Source organism: Durio zibethinus, chromosome 16 (genome assembly GCF_047325235.1).
Source record: "Durio zibethinus cultivar Kanyao isolate XHJ-2024 chromosome 16, ASM4732523v1, whole genome shotgun sequence".
Classification (NCBI taxonomy): Eukaryota; Viridiplantae; Streptophyta; class Magnoliopsida; order Malvales; family Malvaceae; genus Durio; species Durio zibethinus.
The window spans coordinates 1,557,622-1,573,487 of NC_143177.1; the positions used below are offsets into that span (position 1 = coordinate 1,557,622).

General features: G+C 31.8%; 2 protein-coding genes and 1 pseudogene across 5 annotated transcripts; all 3 read left to right on the top strand.

Annotated features, from left to right (window-relative positions):
• The first annotated feature begins 1,467 nt into the window (after positions 1-1,467).
• Positions 1,468-3,059, top strand: LOC111292293 (uncharacterized). The gene is made up of 2 exons (XM_022884593.2): positions 1,468-1,558; positions 1,819-3,059. Exon 2 carries the CDS (start codon positions 1,819-1,821, stop codon positions 2,866-2,868), a length of 1,050 nt encoding a protein of 349 aa, XP_022740328.2. The 5' UTR covers positions 1,468-1,558; the 3' UTR covers positions 2,869-3,059.
• Positions 3,060-6,204: 3,145 nt separating this feature from the next.
• On the top strand, positions 6,205-11,890 carry LOC111292266 (histone-lysine N-methyltransferase family member SUVH9 pseudogene; annotated as a pseudogene). 3 transcript variants are annotated; one of them, XR_016328542.1, is made up of 3 exons: positions 6,205-8,513; positions 8,704-8,858; positions 11,480-11,890. The product of XR_016328542.1 is annotated as a histone-lysine N-methyltransferase family member SUVH9 pseudogene, transcript variant X2 (transcript). The 3 variants fall into 3 exon arrangements; XR_016328543.1 differs by having other exon boundaries at positions 8,704-8,808; XR_016328541.1 differs by lacking the exon at positions 8,704-8,858 and having other exon boundaries at positions 6,207-8,513.
• Positions 11,891-13,243: 1,353 nt separating this feature from the next.
• On the top strand, positions 13,244-15,819 carry LOC111298558 (uncharacterized). Its single transcript, XM_022893277.2, has 7 exons — positions 13,244-13,715; positions 13,928-13,997; positions 14,283-14,338; positions 14,494-14,569; positions 14,687-14,723; positions 15,012-15,126; positions 15,206-15,819. Exons 1-7 carry the CDS (start codon positions 13,429-13,431, stop codon positions 15,444-15,446), a joined length of 882 nt encoding a protein of 293 aa, XP_022749012.2. The 5' UTR covers positions 13,244-13,428; the 3' UTR covers positions 15,447-15,819.
• The last annotated feature ends 47 nt before the right edge of the window (positions 15,820-15,866 follow it).

Consider the following 15,866-nt stretch of genomic DNA (forward strand, 5'->3'; position numbering starts at 1 on the left):
GTTTAATTGTTATTTTTTAATTTATTGCATTTATTTTTATGAATTTATTTGGTGTTTGGATAGATTTAATTGTTAATGCTCTATTTTTCTTTGTTTTCAGTATCACTTGAGTTACTAGTTTATTAAGCTGGTTTTTCTCTATTTTGCTGCCATTTTCTTGTTGAACTTTGTAGCAAACTTGATTGATGAATTGTTTCTTAGCTCATATCAAGTTCATTTTCATTATAAGCTTGTAGACCTAATTTTTTCTTTCATCAACTCAATGAGTTTCAGTTAAATTTCACTTTATATTTCAGTGTTTTCTAGTTAATTCTTGTATTTTCTTGCATTTTTTGTTCTTCAAATCAATTTTCCTTCTGGTTCTTTAATTGATCTTTTCAATGCCAATTTATGATCACTTGTTTTAGCATCAATTAGGTGTAGATCAATGAGATCTTGTATATCTTCCTTGATTTTATCTTGTATTACAAATTTTATGCTACTTTTTATAGCTTACCCAATGACATTTTTCAATCAGGATAGAACATGAAGTTGTGGAGAAGATAAATGAAATGTACTGTGATGCAATTCTAACAATATATTTTGAGGTTCCTGGAGAAATATTCTCTTTAGCAATGGAAGCCAAGATGAGGAATAGGCGTTATAGGTTCCACTCAAAGCAAGTGCGACTCCTTTTATGGAGTCCGTTGATGGGCAAGAGAAAAACAAATGCAAAGTGGAATGTTATTACATATATTAAACTTTGTGTTACATGCATATTGGAATAAATTATGTATTTAGATATTTAAATATTTATAATATTCAGTTTATGAATTTAAATTCATTTTTATTTTTTTTAACAATTTTTATTTAATTATAATAATAAATATTAAAAAAAATTAAAAAAAAAGTAAAATTTTTTATTTAGTGGCGTTTGTATTTAAAAATGTCATTAAATGTTGAATTTAGTGACGTTTGTATCAGAAAACGTTGTTAAATTTAATGGTGTTTTTAAACACAAACGTCGTTAAATTTAGCGACTTTTTTTATGCAAATGCTACTAAATTCATAATTTAGCGGTATTTTTTAGTACAAACGTCGCTAAATTTAGGACGTTTGTATAAAAAAATATCGCTAAATTTAGTGACATTTGTATCAGAAAATACCGCTAAATTTAATGACGTTTGTGCTTAAAAATATTTTTTTATTTATTGTTTAAAAATGATACGCGATAGACACATCATTATCACATAACAATCACATATTACTCACATCAACAATAATCTAATAGTATTAAGGAATTAAAGACAACTTAATATGTGAAATTAAAGTTTAGATATAAAGAGATTATTTTAATTTAAGTATCATATTAAAAAAAATTATAATATCATATGAGATATTATTTATTTCTTAACAAATAATATATTCATTAATTTCTAATATTCAACATCGGCCCGGTTCAGCGAAACAGCCGGTTCACGTGGCCCTATAAAAGCGTAAATTTTAAGGGCTTCGGCTTTTACCACTTACATCCTCTCTGTCTAGGGTTTCCGTGGAAGTCTCCTTCTAGCCTTAAAAGGTACCTCTTTTTCGATTGATTCTTTTTATTTCCATTTTTCTTCAAAATATTATGCTAATTTTCATCATCTTATCAATATTTTTGTAAATAAGCTGAATAAGAAAACCCCCAAATTATGGGGTTTTATTTTAATCTTTCTGAATTCTTTGATGTTAATGTAGTGTAACTAATTAGGCATTAGATGTTAAATAGATGCTGAATTATTTCCTGATTATTTTAAAAAATTTCTTTTTTTTTGTCAATTTGTAATGTTTATGTAGATGCGGAAGAAAAAGGAAAGAACTTTTAATGAGCCCCATTCGACAGTTGATTTAAAATCAATGATTCATGAAAATGCTTTGTTCTTTGACAAATTGGTTGAGTTAATCCCTGCAAGGTTTTATCTACCGGATGAAAAAGATAAAGCTTGGTTTCAGGGTCTTAGCAAGGCCGAAAAGGCGTCTGCTAAGAAACAATCTAGAGAAAACATTAAGAAAGCTAGGAGAGATAGGTTAGATCCCGAGAAGTCGTCAAAAACGACTCTTGATTTGTTGAAAGAGAATTTGGAAAAGGAGAAATTGAATCAGGAGAGTGACGATGAGGAAATTGAGGTTAGGCCTATGATGTCTGATTTAGATGGTGGTGAGGAACGGTCGGTTACTTATGAAGAACTTCGGCAAAGGCTTCATAGGAAAATCGAAGAGCTTCGTGGTGGAAGAAATAATGTTGGTTCACATAAAGGGAAGAAGAAAAACGAGAGGAATGATAAGAAGGGTAATGTTCAAAAGAAGCGAAAGAGGGATAACGGAGCTGAAGAAAAGAAAGGTGCTACTAGTAATGATATGGGGAAAGTAGAGAAGGATGTGGAAGAGGCTGCAAAGGAACTTACTTTTAGTCGTGTTAAACTTGGGGATGAGGAAAAACATGGGAAGAAGAAGAGAAAACTTTCAACGCTCAAGGAGCTTGAAAATGCAATGAAATTAGAAGAAGCTAGGAAAGATCCTGAGAGAGGTGAGGTTATCGCGAAGAAGCATTCATGGAAGGCAGCGATGGACAGAGCTGCAGGAATTAAGATTCATGATGATCCAAAGTTGTTGAAACAAAGTATACAGAAGGAGAGGAAGAGGCATCAGAAGAATGTTGAGAAGTGGAATGAAAGAGTTGAAACTACGGAGAAGTTGAAAGCAGAGAAACAACAGAAGAGATCGGAGAATATAGCAGATAAGATTCACCAGAAGAAGATGCGGCGGATTGCAAAGAGGGAGAAGAAGCTGTTGCGACCAGGGTTTGAAGGTCGGAAGGAGGGTTTCATTAATGAAGGCTCAACCTAAGGTTGGTTTCTTTTAATTTTTCCATAGCCTGTGGCTTGGATATGTCTGTTTCTTGTTGATAGGGTTGTCATTAACATCATATATCTGTTACTACTTCTCCTTTCCCTTCCTTTTTCCACCTAGAGAAAGTGGATGAATGTTATTTAAGAACTGAATTTGGATTAATATAACACAAAATGTTTGGTTCTGATTGTTTATGGCCTCATTTGTGCCCTTTGACAATAATCTCCTACAAGCTTCAGCTTACATTATAATCTCAATTTGTAGCGATGCTAAAATGACTATATATTATTGTAACAAATGAAAAAACTAACATTTGCTAATCGTTTGAATGTTTCATTTAGTCATATTGATAAAAGAAACTGTTGCAAGATTGGATCAATGTGGAATAGTATGCTTCTTACTCTCACTAGTCCATAAATCTTGGAAAAACAAGAACAAAATATTGTTATTGCTGGCATATTGTTGACAACCATGGCTTATTCCCTAGGTGGTTGAGGCATTTGCCTTCTATTGAAAGGCATCATGTGGTTATTGTGAAAATGAAAAGAGTGCTAATAGATAATCAAGAAAACCATTACTATTACATTCTTTTAATTGGATCTAAATTCTCTGTTAGATTCTTTTTAACTCCCATGAACATCCTGAATTATTCTGGATAGACATGCTTTAACTCTCTTTGTTTGTCACCAATCTTCCAAAATAGTTGATTTTTTTTTATAATCTGGAATATATATTTTTTCTTGTTTCATAGGTGAGATCTTTGGCATGTAATTTGGGCATTCAAAAAGAAGAAGTTGAAGTGTGGAATTGGAAGGGATTATCCCAATTTCACCCTTAAAATGGCTCTTTTTAACTTCTGTTTCTAAACATAGAACTTTTAAAACTTGCAGAAAGGAGCAACTAGTTTTCTATTGCAACTTGATTTCTGTAATCCAGGTAAAAATATCTTAGGCTAATATTCTTTGATGAGTCACTCTTCTGATCAAGTCTAACAATTGATGATGTTTAATGTGAAAAAAAAAAAAAAAAAAAACTTATTTATTTGGTTAATTTTGTTGAAAATTTAAAGCCATTGAAATAATAAAATCTCCAACTAACCATTTAAACAACCAAACCACGCAATATGTACAACACCAGATATGCTGCAAATCCATATCCACATGCATCATGGGAACATGAAAAGATCACTCACTCTACTTACAAAGTACATGTAATTAGAAGGTTATGTCCAAATTGAACTGATTTAATTTCAAATCAACAAAATAGACAGTTACATTTTTATCTAGTCAAACTATGCTCCTTCGAGCCCATACCCTCCCATCATCTTCAGGTGCACAAATGCAATAACTGGATTTTTTTTTATACGTTTCAGCATCTTATCGGATGTTTATATCATGTCAACAGTTAACATGATAACTTTACTGGATTTTTTTTATATGTTTTAGCATCTTATTGGATGTTTATATCATGTCAACAAGTTTACTGATAATTTTAATCTCAAGTATTAAAATAAATGATAAAATGAAAATTGTAATACTAAACTTATAATTTTATTTCTTAAAATATCAAATTAATAAAAAATGCAAAATATAGGGATAATTTTTGTATTTAACTCTTTTAATTTTAAATTTTCTTTTATACAACTTGTTTATTTGATACGTGACATTAAATATTAAATAAATATATTATATTTTTATTTTTTATTAATTGTTTGTTTTATCACTTAAACAAGTAATACTAATAAATAATAGATATTTGATATTAATTTCTCATTGTATAACAAGTTTTTTAAAAAAAGATATTAATTTCTCATAATTAATAATTATTACACATTATTTTGCAAGCTTAATTTGATATTATATTATATTTTATAAAAATTATAATTATATAAATTATATTAAATCTTTTCTTTTGCTTTTCTCTTTTTAATCAAATAATAATAGTTAATTTTTTTTTTTACGAATTTTCTTTCATTTAATGGTTTGTTTATTTTTTAACAGTTATATAATTTATTAATAAAATATTAAATTCTTAATTTCAGTGATTAGGATTTAATCTTTATCAACTTAATTATAGAGAAAAAAATTATTTATTAACGGATTTAGTTGAATTGTAAATTTATGTAATTATTATAATATACATAATTATTTTTATATTTTTGAATAAAATAATATTTGATTTTTAATAATACTAAATATAATAATCTTTAATTTTAAAAAATTAATCATTATTAATCAAATAAAATGATTTCAAATTATAAGTGTTAAGGTTATTTTAATAATAAAATTATCCAATAATTATATTACTATCTTGTAATAGATACCAAATGTTACTTAAAGAGTGGGATGCTTTAAAGACGCTTATGTATGCTGGATTTGAAAAGGTCCAAGTTTTTATATTACATTATCTGCGCTGGGTGGTTTATAAATCATTCTGTGCACATCTGGCTTCGGCTTTAGGCAATTTCAATGCTAAACAATTAAAAAATATAATTTTTTTATTTAAAAACCTGATTTACAAAACCAAAAAAAAAAAAAAAAAAAAAAACTCCTCAAAAGTGTTTTTGCAATAAAAAAAAAGGTTTGGAATAAAAAATTGTTATATTATTCTATATTTTTTAATATTTTATTATTTATATATTTTTTAAAATATTTTAATTATTCACATTATCTTTCTTATCACATTTTTTAAATACACTTTTCAAAATCCGAAATTTTTTTAATTGCAATAGTAATGTGAAATTTCTACTAAAATTTTTTTTCATATTCTATAAAATTTAACATTTTCTTTCTTTCCAATTTTCACTAAGCATAAAGTAAAAAAAAAAAAAAGTAAAAACCTAACCACAAATCTTTTGGCTTTTGCAACTTAAAATTTTCTTCCATTATTATAGTCTCTCTTTTTGTTGCTTTCAACAATAAGTTTGATTTTATATTTTTTTAATTTTAATTTTTCTTTTATACAATTTGTTTGTTTGATGTGTGATAATGAATATTAAATAAATATATTATATTATTTTTTTGAACTATTAGTTTTATCAGTTGAAGTAGTAATAATAAATAATAAATAATAAATAATTTGATTGATATTATTTTTTATTTTTACATTATATAAAAAAAATTTTAAAAAGATATTAATCTTTTATAATTAATAATTATTATACATTATTTATTGCGTAATTTGATATTTAAAAAATAAGTTTAATTTGATATTATATTTTATAAAAATTATGATAAATCTTTTTTTTTACCATTTTTTTTCATAATAATAGTTAAAATTACTTCTTTTTTTTTTTTTTACAAATTTCCCTACCATTTTTTTTTTTTCGTTTTATTACAATCTATCCAAACATATCTAGGTGCGCCCAAGGCGCATCTGGACGTGAACTCTAACAAAAAACGTTTTTTCTTACATAAGGAAAAATATTTATCTGTTTCTTTCTTTCTCCTCCCCATTCCTCCCGACTATGGAAAAAAACCCTTAACTAATTTCTTTCACATTCGTCTTTAAACTTAAATAACGGCCAAATGGGTTCTTTTGTACCTTTCCAAGACCTCAATTTCTCCCCAGAACCACCCCAAACCACCAGCGTCACCACCTCTTCCACCGTGACAGCCAACAGCACCACCACCACGATCAATTTCTTGATACCCAAAATTGAACCAAAGCAAGAACCTTTTGATGAACCAGCACCAACCCAGACCTCTTACCAACAGGAGAACCTACACTTTTCTCTTTCCAGTTCTACCCTTGACTTCCTTTCTAATCCCGAAACTACCCCTCTGTCTAACGGTTCCTCTTCCACGGATGACCAAAACGCCCTCTATTCTGAATACTTCAGAGTCTCCCAACTCTTCCGCTCCGCTTTCGCCAAAAGATTACAAAAATACGGCAACGTCGAAGTCCTTGACCCGGATTCGCAGGCTATTGTAACCTCCGAGACCACCTCAACCAACACCTCCAACCCTGACCAAGCTCTCTCCGTCGTCGTTTCACGTCGCAGGGCCGGAAGATCCAATGAGCTGGTTCGGGTGACTAATTTGGGAATTGAAGACGAGAGGCATTTTCGGGATGCTGTCCGAAGAACCCGAATGATGTATGATTCTCTCCGCATTTTGGTCATTGTAGAGGAAGAAAAGAGGATGGGACCGGGGAATGGGAGACGGGCACGTGGCGATTTGAGGGCAGCCGCGGTGCTCAGGGATCGAGGGCTGTGGTTGAATCGTGATAAAAGAATTGTGGGTGCAATCCCAGGTATTGAAATTGGTGACTTATTCTTTTTCAGAATGGAGCTTTGTGTGATGGGGTTACATGGACAAGTCCAAGCCGGGATCGATTACTTGCCTGGGAGCCAGAGCTCGAATGGAGAGCCAATTGCCACCAGCATTATTGTTTCTGGTGGATACGAGGATGATCAAGATGCTGGTGACTCGATAATATATACTGGTCATGGTGGACAAGATAAGTTTTCACGGCAATGTATGCATCAGAAGCTTGAAGGAGGGAACTTGGCACTAGAAAGGAGTATGCATTATGGAATTGAGGTAAGAGTGATTAGAGGGATTAAATATGAGAATAGAGTTTCAAGTAAAGTTTATGTTTATGATGGTTTATATAAGATTCATGATTGTTGGTTTGATGTGGGGAAGTCAGGTTTCGGGGTTTATAAGTATAGGTTGTTGAGAATTGATGGGCAACCTGAGATGGGTAGTTCGATAATGAGGTTTGCTGAGAGTCTTAGAACTAGGCCTTTGTCTGCTAGGCCAGTGGGGTATTTGACTCTTGATATTTCCATGAAAAAGGAGAAAGTTCCAGTTTTTCTGTATAATGATCTTGATAGTGATCATGATCCTATGTATTATGATTATCTTGTGAACACTGTGTTTCCTCCATATTCGTTTAGTCAGGGGAGTAATGGTACTGGATGTGAGTGTGTTTCAGGGTGTACGGAAGGGTGCTTTTGTGCTATGAAGAATGGGGGTGATTTTGCCTATGATCATAATGGTTTGCTCTTGAGAGGGAAACCACTGATATTTGAATGTGGGAATTTCTGTCAATGCCCACCTACTTGTCGGAACCGTGTTTCACAACATGGTTTGAGAAATAGATTGGAAATATTTAGGTCAAGGGAAACAGGTTGGGGAGTTAGGTCCTTGGACTTGATACAAGCAGGTGCTTTCATATGTGAATATACAGGGGTAGTTCTCACTAGGGAGCAAGCTCAAGTTTTCACAATGAATGGTGATACTTTAATTTATCCCAGTCGCTTTTCTGAAAGATGGGCAGAATGGGGAGATTTGTCTAAGATATTTGCAGAATATGTGCGGCCATCATATCCCTCAATTCCACCTTTGGATTTTGCAATGGATGTATCAAGGATGAGGAATGTTGCTTGTTATATGAGCCATAGTTCCAGTCCCAATGTCTTGGTGCAGTATGTGTTGTATGATCACAATAACTTGATGTTCCCTCACCTTATGCTTTTTGCATTGGAGAATATCCCTCCTATGAGAGAGCTTAGTATTGACTATGGTGTGGCTGATGAATGGACTGGGAAGCTCTCTATCTGTAGCTAAATAGTTTAGAGGAGATTTTTGGATTTTGATGTGGTGCAGCAGGGCAGTGAGACATGATGCTATGAGGTGAGCTTACTTTTAGCTGCTGCAAGCATTTCCAGTCATACATAAGTTTTAAAATCATATTAGTTTTTGGTATAGCCGTCTTATGTTTAAATATTGCTTTTGATTTATGTCTCTCATAATTTGTTGTAGTATAGTTGTCTGCCCTATTACCTGATTGTATAGGAGAATTATTCCTCATTTCCTTGTGCAGCTTCATGATGTACACATCAAGTAGTCATCCATATACAGGAGGATGGAACATTTAACATTTCCACAGTGCTCAATGGACCTTATTCCCTTGCAGTTGCTTATCTAAGTACATGCTTTGTTTTCTGCAGTGCAGTGTACTTCTTTAATGTAATATATGTATGTAGTCTACTATTCTGAATGGTTAGATGGTAATTGTTTCCTACATCTATTTTGTTATGCCTGTCTAAATCTACTTTTTGTGTCTGGCCGAGTTCTATCAAATGATTGTTTTTAAACCTTCTTGCTCATATTAAGAGTCAAGGGAAGAAAGGCATAAAGTTTTTATCGGTTATTTCAGTATTGTATATTTCCTTGATCTAGCTGAATCAATTTAAGATTGACTGATTCTGCTGTTTTTATAGTCTTTTTTTTGTTCAGTTGTTGGATTATTTTTCTTTGAGGGAGGGATGGAGGAAATAAGTGGTGTTTCATAGGTCCTTCAGTTTTACAAGTAAGAGTTTGTGAGAAATTGGCTAGTCATATAGAAGGAAGGAACTGGATTTTAGCAGAAGGTGGGTGGCCATGTACATTACGCAGTTAAAAACCTTACTCCAGCATGTATTCGTAAAACTTAAATAATAATAAATGTTAAATACCTGGTACTGCTTATTAGATACAGGGTTTTATGCAACTACCTTCTTTGCTTTGAAGAAGACCAATGACAAGGTGCTATTATGAGTTTGTTTTGAATCCTTGTCATATTTAAGGATTCTCAGCAAAGTGATTCATAGATCAGGACAAACCTTTATTATATCTCCATGGGAATAAAAAACCTTAGACTTGTATCTCATATTCATCATAAAATATCAATTTAACACTTTTGATTTGTTTCAATAACTGGATGATATATGAACAACAATTTACTTGATAACAATATGCGTCAAAAGTGATTGATAGGTGGTTTTACCATTACTCTTGCTGTTTTAATGACTTAAAAGGTCATTAAAGCTAGTTAAGCTCTAAGGTTCTCTAAATCTAGTGGAATGTGAAAGATTAATCATATTTTCTGTTGGATGTGGTGTGGCAGTCATTATAATCAAATGCTGTGAGCTTAAAGCTGGCTCTGTTGAATAATGAAAGGCTAAGATAGTTTTATCAGTGAATGCCATGGAACATTTAGTTTTGGATGTGAAGTAGCTTTGGTAATTAAGAGACTGTAAAAGGAGGCTGGGAAAGACTGAGTTGATATGGATGGAATTAGTGATTGCATGATTTGAACACTCAGCCTGTTTGCTGCTTATGTTACTGTATTTTTTTCCATTTTTGTCATATATGCTTTGCATATAACAGAAATCAACACCATGTCAAATGGTTGATGGTTTCTGGCATGGTAATATACCTAAGTTTATTGCTATAAGATATTTGTATGTTTGAGTCGATCAAGATGAAAGCAATGTGGGAATATTGATGGATGTTGAATAAGGTTGACATTGATGGGATCCGTATTGGATGTCTTAAATGCTAAATATTTGATCTGAAAAGTTATTGCTATATTATATAATATACATATGCGAAGATAAGGGACAGATCATGTGCTTATATTTGGATCTTTTCACCTGTTCTAAGTTGATGCGATAATTAGTCTCGCACTGACAAAATAATTGTCTTTATCCATAGGATTTTATCCTTCAATAATGGTGAAAATTGACTGTCTTTAGTCTTGGAGGATTTGAAAATGTATAGTAGCTGAGATTTGTGCTGGTGCATATTGTATTTCTATGGGAACTAGGTAAATTCGTTGGATTTATTATGTTGAATGTTGAAAGAAAAGCTACAACCATCTAAAGTAAAAATAGATCAGTTCCATAAAGGTTTTAATTAAATTTGTAGGTATCGTGCTTCTTTCAGAATATGGGTACGTTCATAAAACCATGAAGTCTTATTAGTTCATTATTCAATGGCTTATACTTTCATCGTTTGGAGGAAGGGATAATATCGTGCTTCTTTCTGTGTTATGCTCCTTTGATAGGTTGGAGGATAATGTCTTCATTGGAGGTTTCTTCTCTTCGTTGGAATTGTTAAAAAATTTTATTGTTTTTGATAACTTTTTATTAATATATTGGATGTGTTGGTGCCCTGGTGATTAAGCCTTATGGTACTTGTCTCATGTCTGATCATGTTTTTTCATATTCTATAGTGCGCTGTTCCCATAGAAATTTTAGACTATTTGAAGATGATTGTTTTGTCTTGGAAGAATTCAACATTTTAATTATATGGGAAGGTGATTGTATTGCACCTTGAACAAATTACACATGTTCTGTTACTTTGGAAGGTGATCAATCATAAAATGTATGATACCTGAGGTCTGGAAGAATGTAATGGGAAATATTCCATATTTGTTTCTTCCCTTTTTTAGTTTAAAAATGATAAAGTTCATACCATATAGCATGGATTACCGTCAGCTAATCCATTATGTGAAGCATTCACATCAAATGGCCTATCTAGGAAAGAATAAGTTGGTTTTTTTTAGTATCCTTTTATGTAGTTCTTTGCTCTTAATCTTTGGCTTGATAATGTGGATATGTTTGTTTATTTGGTTCTGATGCTGCAAGATTGTGGGCTTGAAAATATTTTTTTTACTTAGTTCTTTTATTCATGCCAAGAATACAAACAAAAGAGTGAAAACACTTTTTCGATAGTCTACTGCCATCATAATACACTGCTAAATTTGTTGTAACCTTGTTATCATATTAAGTTATCATTTATCTCTAGTTGCTCACTTCAATGATTTTCTGCAGGTTTTTACAACTGGTTCTTTGAATTTTTTGGTCCTCATCATTCTCTTTGATTGCTGCAAATATGACAATGGGATCAAATAAGATTTGGCCAATCTGCTGTCATGATTTTACGGATATATTTCTTGCATTAGTTCCCCAGCAGTTAGAAAAGAGGGAAATTGCTGAAAGGAATTTTGGGAGACTATTGTTGCTGCTGCAGCGTTTTACTGAAGCCCTTTCATCCATGGATTTCCCCAGGGAATAGTCACCGTATGCATTTGTAAGCTTGTACTCATGACTCAAAACTCTTATTAACTTGTTCTTTCAAAAGTTTTCCTCTCGACCCATTGTATATATGAGGTCCAAAATGGACATTGTTGTACAGGAATTGTATCACTGTATTTGTAGGTGAATGAAGAAAGTCCATGTAATCTCCAATGTATCTTTTCTTTTTACCCTTCCCATATCGGTTGAATTGGAGACTTAGGGCAAGAAAATTTGTTTTCAGGTTAAGCCATTGGCAATGTAATGCCAGTCGCTAGCTTGTTGATGTATCTGCTACTCTTATTATTTTATTACAGTTAATTGTAGTAGGTATTTTTTTTTTCCTTCAAAAAGGTTCCATCATTTTCAGCACATGGGGCTGTGGGTGCCCTCTTTTTTTTTGACTGTTACATCGGGAGTTCTCTCATCACGCATTCAAATGGATTCATATTTACAACCACGGAACGTGACACACAGATTGATAAATAGATTGGTGAGTGCAGAGAAAAAGCTCAAGAAAATTGGTTGTGTCCATCTCACTAGTTTGATAACATTCTGGTCATGTAAAGAACCCAAAAGGTATGAATAAATGTGGAGCAAGCATTATCATAGTGGATGATAGGGTGCTTCTTTGTATGGTTAGTAAGGTGCATTTTTGTTTGATTACAACAAATGATTTGAATTTAAAATAATTGAAATTTAATTGAATAGTAAATTAACTCTCAATTTTTTAATAACTCGAGCTTAAAATTAAAATACAAATTTGATTGCTAATTTTATAAAAACTCAGAAATTAAACATGAAAATGATAGTATAATTTAAATTCGATTAGATCTAAACTTTGAACAATTAAAAATTATTTTACGTAATCCATTTTGAATTTGTGAATTACTGTTAGGTTTCGTTTGTTTTACAAAAAATGATTTTTAAAAAATTACTTTTGAAAAAGAGTTTCTATTATTTGAATGAATTAATAAAAAATATATTATTTGAATGAATTAATAAAAAATATTTTTCGTTATTTGCTTATTTTTGAAATTTTTTTTTTCAAATAATATTAATATAATTATTAAAATATTAAAAATTATTTATTATTAAAATATATTAAAATTATTTATTATTAAAATTATTAATATTAAAAAATAATTGTATTTTAATAACAATATTTAATATGAAAATATTATGTTAATATAAAAAATACTAAAAATAAAATGATTTATTATTCTTTATATTATTTATTAATATATAATTTATTAATATAATATTATTTATTTATTAATATATTATTTTTTCAATAATCAAAAATGCGAAAATCATTTTTTGAAAATTATTTTTTGCGAAATAAACAAAGCTTTAATATTATCAAAATTTGTAGGATAATAATTCAAAAACTTTCCAAAATTATGAACATTAGTAAATATATCATTCACATTAACAATTTTTTTTGGAAGATTAACAAATTTTTAATATTAAAAAAAGGTTAAAAGAAGCTATAAAATGGCTGGGCGGTTTCATTCCAAAGACAACAAAGCGTAAAATAAAAACGCTGCCGTTTAAGTGATGTGGTCTGTGGACTCTCTGTTTCTCGAAAGGAACTTCCCCTTACTCTCAACCTGGGATCCAACCTCGCAAGAATTTTCCATTCCATTTTCCCATCAAACAAGCAGACGAGGAAACTTAAGTCGAATAAAAAAATAAAAAAGAAAATGGACAAGGTGGTGGAAGAAGTGGAGAAGACAAAGAAAGAGTGGGACGAAGCCTATGCTAAGACCCAAGAACATATAAAGGAGATCCAGGAATATGGGAAATCAACAATTGAGGAAACTAAGAACAAAAATTCTTTTCCCAGATTGAATGGGTTGGCTCAGGATGGTTTGGCTCTGCTTAATTCATTGCAGTTTAATCTTGATCTTCTCGCCCCACAGCTTCCTACCGATGAAGAGGTCCAGTCTGCTAAAGCTTTGCTGGAAGCTTGGACAAGTCAACGCCAAAGGTAAATTCAAACCCCCCTCTTTTCTTCTCTGTTGAATTGAAAATTTTGAGTTTTTTCAAGCAAAGATGTAAACTTTTTGGTTATTTGCTTTTGGGTTTTTAATTCTTGTTTTAAAAGATTCAAACTTTTAATTCCAATGTTAGTGGTTTTGTTACCATTTTCAATTGCATTTAAATGTTCTGATAGGACTTAATTGTTATCTCTGTGATTAGTTTGAGATTGAGTCTGAGGAATGCGAATTTGCAAGCAAAGGATAATATGAGGAAAACTGCTCAGAAAGAGGTAGAAGAATTTCTTTTACTAAGATAGAGTTTTTTTTTTTTTTTTTTTTGCTCCAATTTAGCATTTTTTAGTCACTATTATAAACTGATAGAAATAGCCCCTTGGTTTAGAACATCCTTTTTGTTTGTGACAGTATCTGAAAATGGTTACCTTTCCATACAAAGTTTGATAGATGTGTTGCCAATTACATTATGAACTTTCCCTTTTTTTTTCTTTTTTTCTTTTGGTTTTTTTAAGGAGAGATCAAGTTATGGATTTGATTTTATATTTATGCATGTTTTGTAGAGAGAACTTCTTCTGGGTGGAGGAGAAGAATCCACTATTCGACGTCGCAATTTGCAGTATGTATTAGTTTCTTCTTTGACCTTTATTAACATAGTCATTAACTTGGATCGCCATATTTTATGTGGTAACTTTGTTGAACAATGAAAACATTAATCTCATGCGCTTTAGTTTGCTCTGGTTTCTGTTGTTATGTATTATTCATCATTTTCAGGACAAAGGCTGGAATGACATCTGCAGCAGAAAGCATCACAGAGAGCCTTCGCCGTACCCGTCAATTGATGGTTCAGGTGAATAACGTGATTTTTTTTTACTTCTGTTTCTTCTTGTATTTATCATCAATGATAATATGGTTCTTATGGTTTTTCTCAATTTGGTTTTATTGCTCTACATCTACATGTATATAGGAGGTGGAAAGAAGCACAAGCACACTCATGACTTTCGGTAGGTCTTCCTATCCCCATTCCAAAATGTGTAATTTAATGAAACTTGCTGAAGATAGTGTGGTGTTACAAAATTGAGTACTTGAGGAGGTCATTTGCTAAATGGTTTCATCCAAATGACACTGTCTTGTTTGTCTATGTGGTTTGATTATGGGTTCATGTTCTGCTTAGAAAACCGAGATGAGTATTCTGTATTTGTTTGGCAAATATGGTTCGGATTTCAGAAGAACATGTATTCATTTGACAAATATGGTTTCGATTTGTTGACTTATATGTGTTGCATATGTAGAGGAATCAACGGGAGTATTAAGGAAGGCTGAAAGTGAATACAAGGGGCACCGCTCATTGTTGATGCGAACTCGGAATCTACTGTCCACAATGCAGCGTCAGGATGTTATTGACAGGTATTAATAAGTTAAGTTTTCCTTTATATTCTTGTAGGAACTATTGATCTGAGGAATGTGCTGCAATTTGTATGGACAGGGTGATACTTATTGTGGGACTTGTCTTGTTCTCTTGTGCTGTACTTTATGTTGTTTCAAAGCGTATTGGCATACTTAAGTTGCAAAGGACAGTTACTGCAGCCATAAGGGCTGGTATGGCTGGAAAGGCAGAGGTTGCTCGCAAAGCTGTAGAAGATGGTATTAACCATGCTCAATTTCACGACCATGTGGTTCCCAAGGTGGGAATCCCTTTACACCATCCCATGCATGATGAACTTTGAGATGTAGTTTTTGTTATAGAAACCAGATCTTTTTTTGCTCAGCAGAAACCAGATTGCTGTCTACAAGATGCGTTGGGTTTGTATTTTTCTTTTTTCTATGAGAAATGAATACAGTTTAAGCAATGTTCCATCCATAAAATATAAGAGAATGAGTGATGGTGCTGTGATAGAGAAGGAGAATCACATATAGGCCTTTAGAGAAACAACTGGAATACAGCTGGAGTTATAATACTTGACTATTGTTTAAGTTGGTCCATTCATTCTAGGCACGAATATTTTCACAACCCCAACACTGTCCTGGAACTCATTTATCATACCATGTTTATGTTTATATAATAGCGTGTCAAGAATGCATCTGGCAGCCTTTTCTCTCTTTTCTCCTTGGATTTGATTATTTTGGTGAAATATGAATGTCCTGAA

What these genes read in the sequence shown, in the direction of transcription:
- LOC111292293 (XM_022884593.2), top strand. Translation starts at nt 1,819, where the DNA reads ATGCGGAAGAAAAAGGAAAGAACTTTTAATGAGCCCCATTCGACAGTT.
- LOC111298558 (XM_022893277.2), top strand. Translation starts at nt 13,429, where the DNA reads ATGGACAAGGTGGTGGAAGAAGTGGAGAAGACAAAGAAAGAGTGGGAC. An exon ending in GGAAAACTGCTCAGAAAGAG is followed by an intron (nt 13,998 to 14,282) that starts GTAGAAGAATTT and finishes CATGTTTTGTAG; the next exon opens with AGAGAACTTCTTCTGGGTGG. An exon ending in CGTCAGGATGTTATTGACAG is followed by an intron (nt 15,127 to 15,205) that starts GTATTAATAAGT and finishes TTGTATGGACAG; the next exon opens with GGTGATACTTATTGTGGGAC.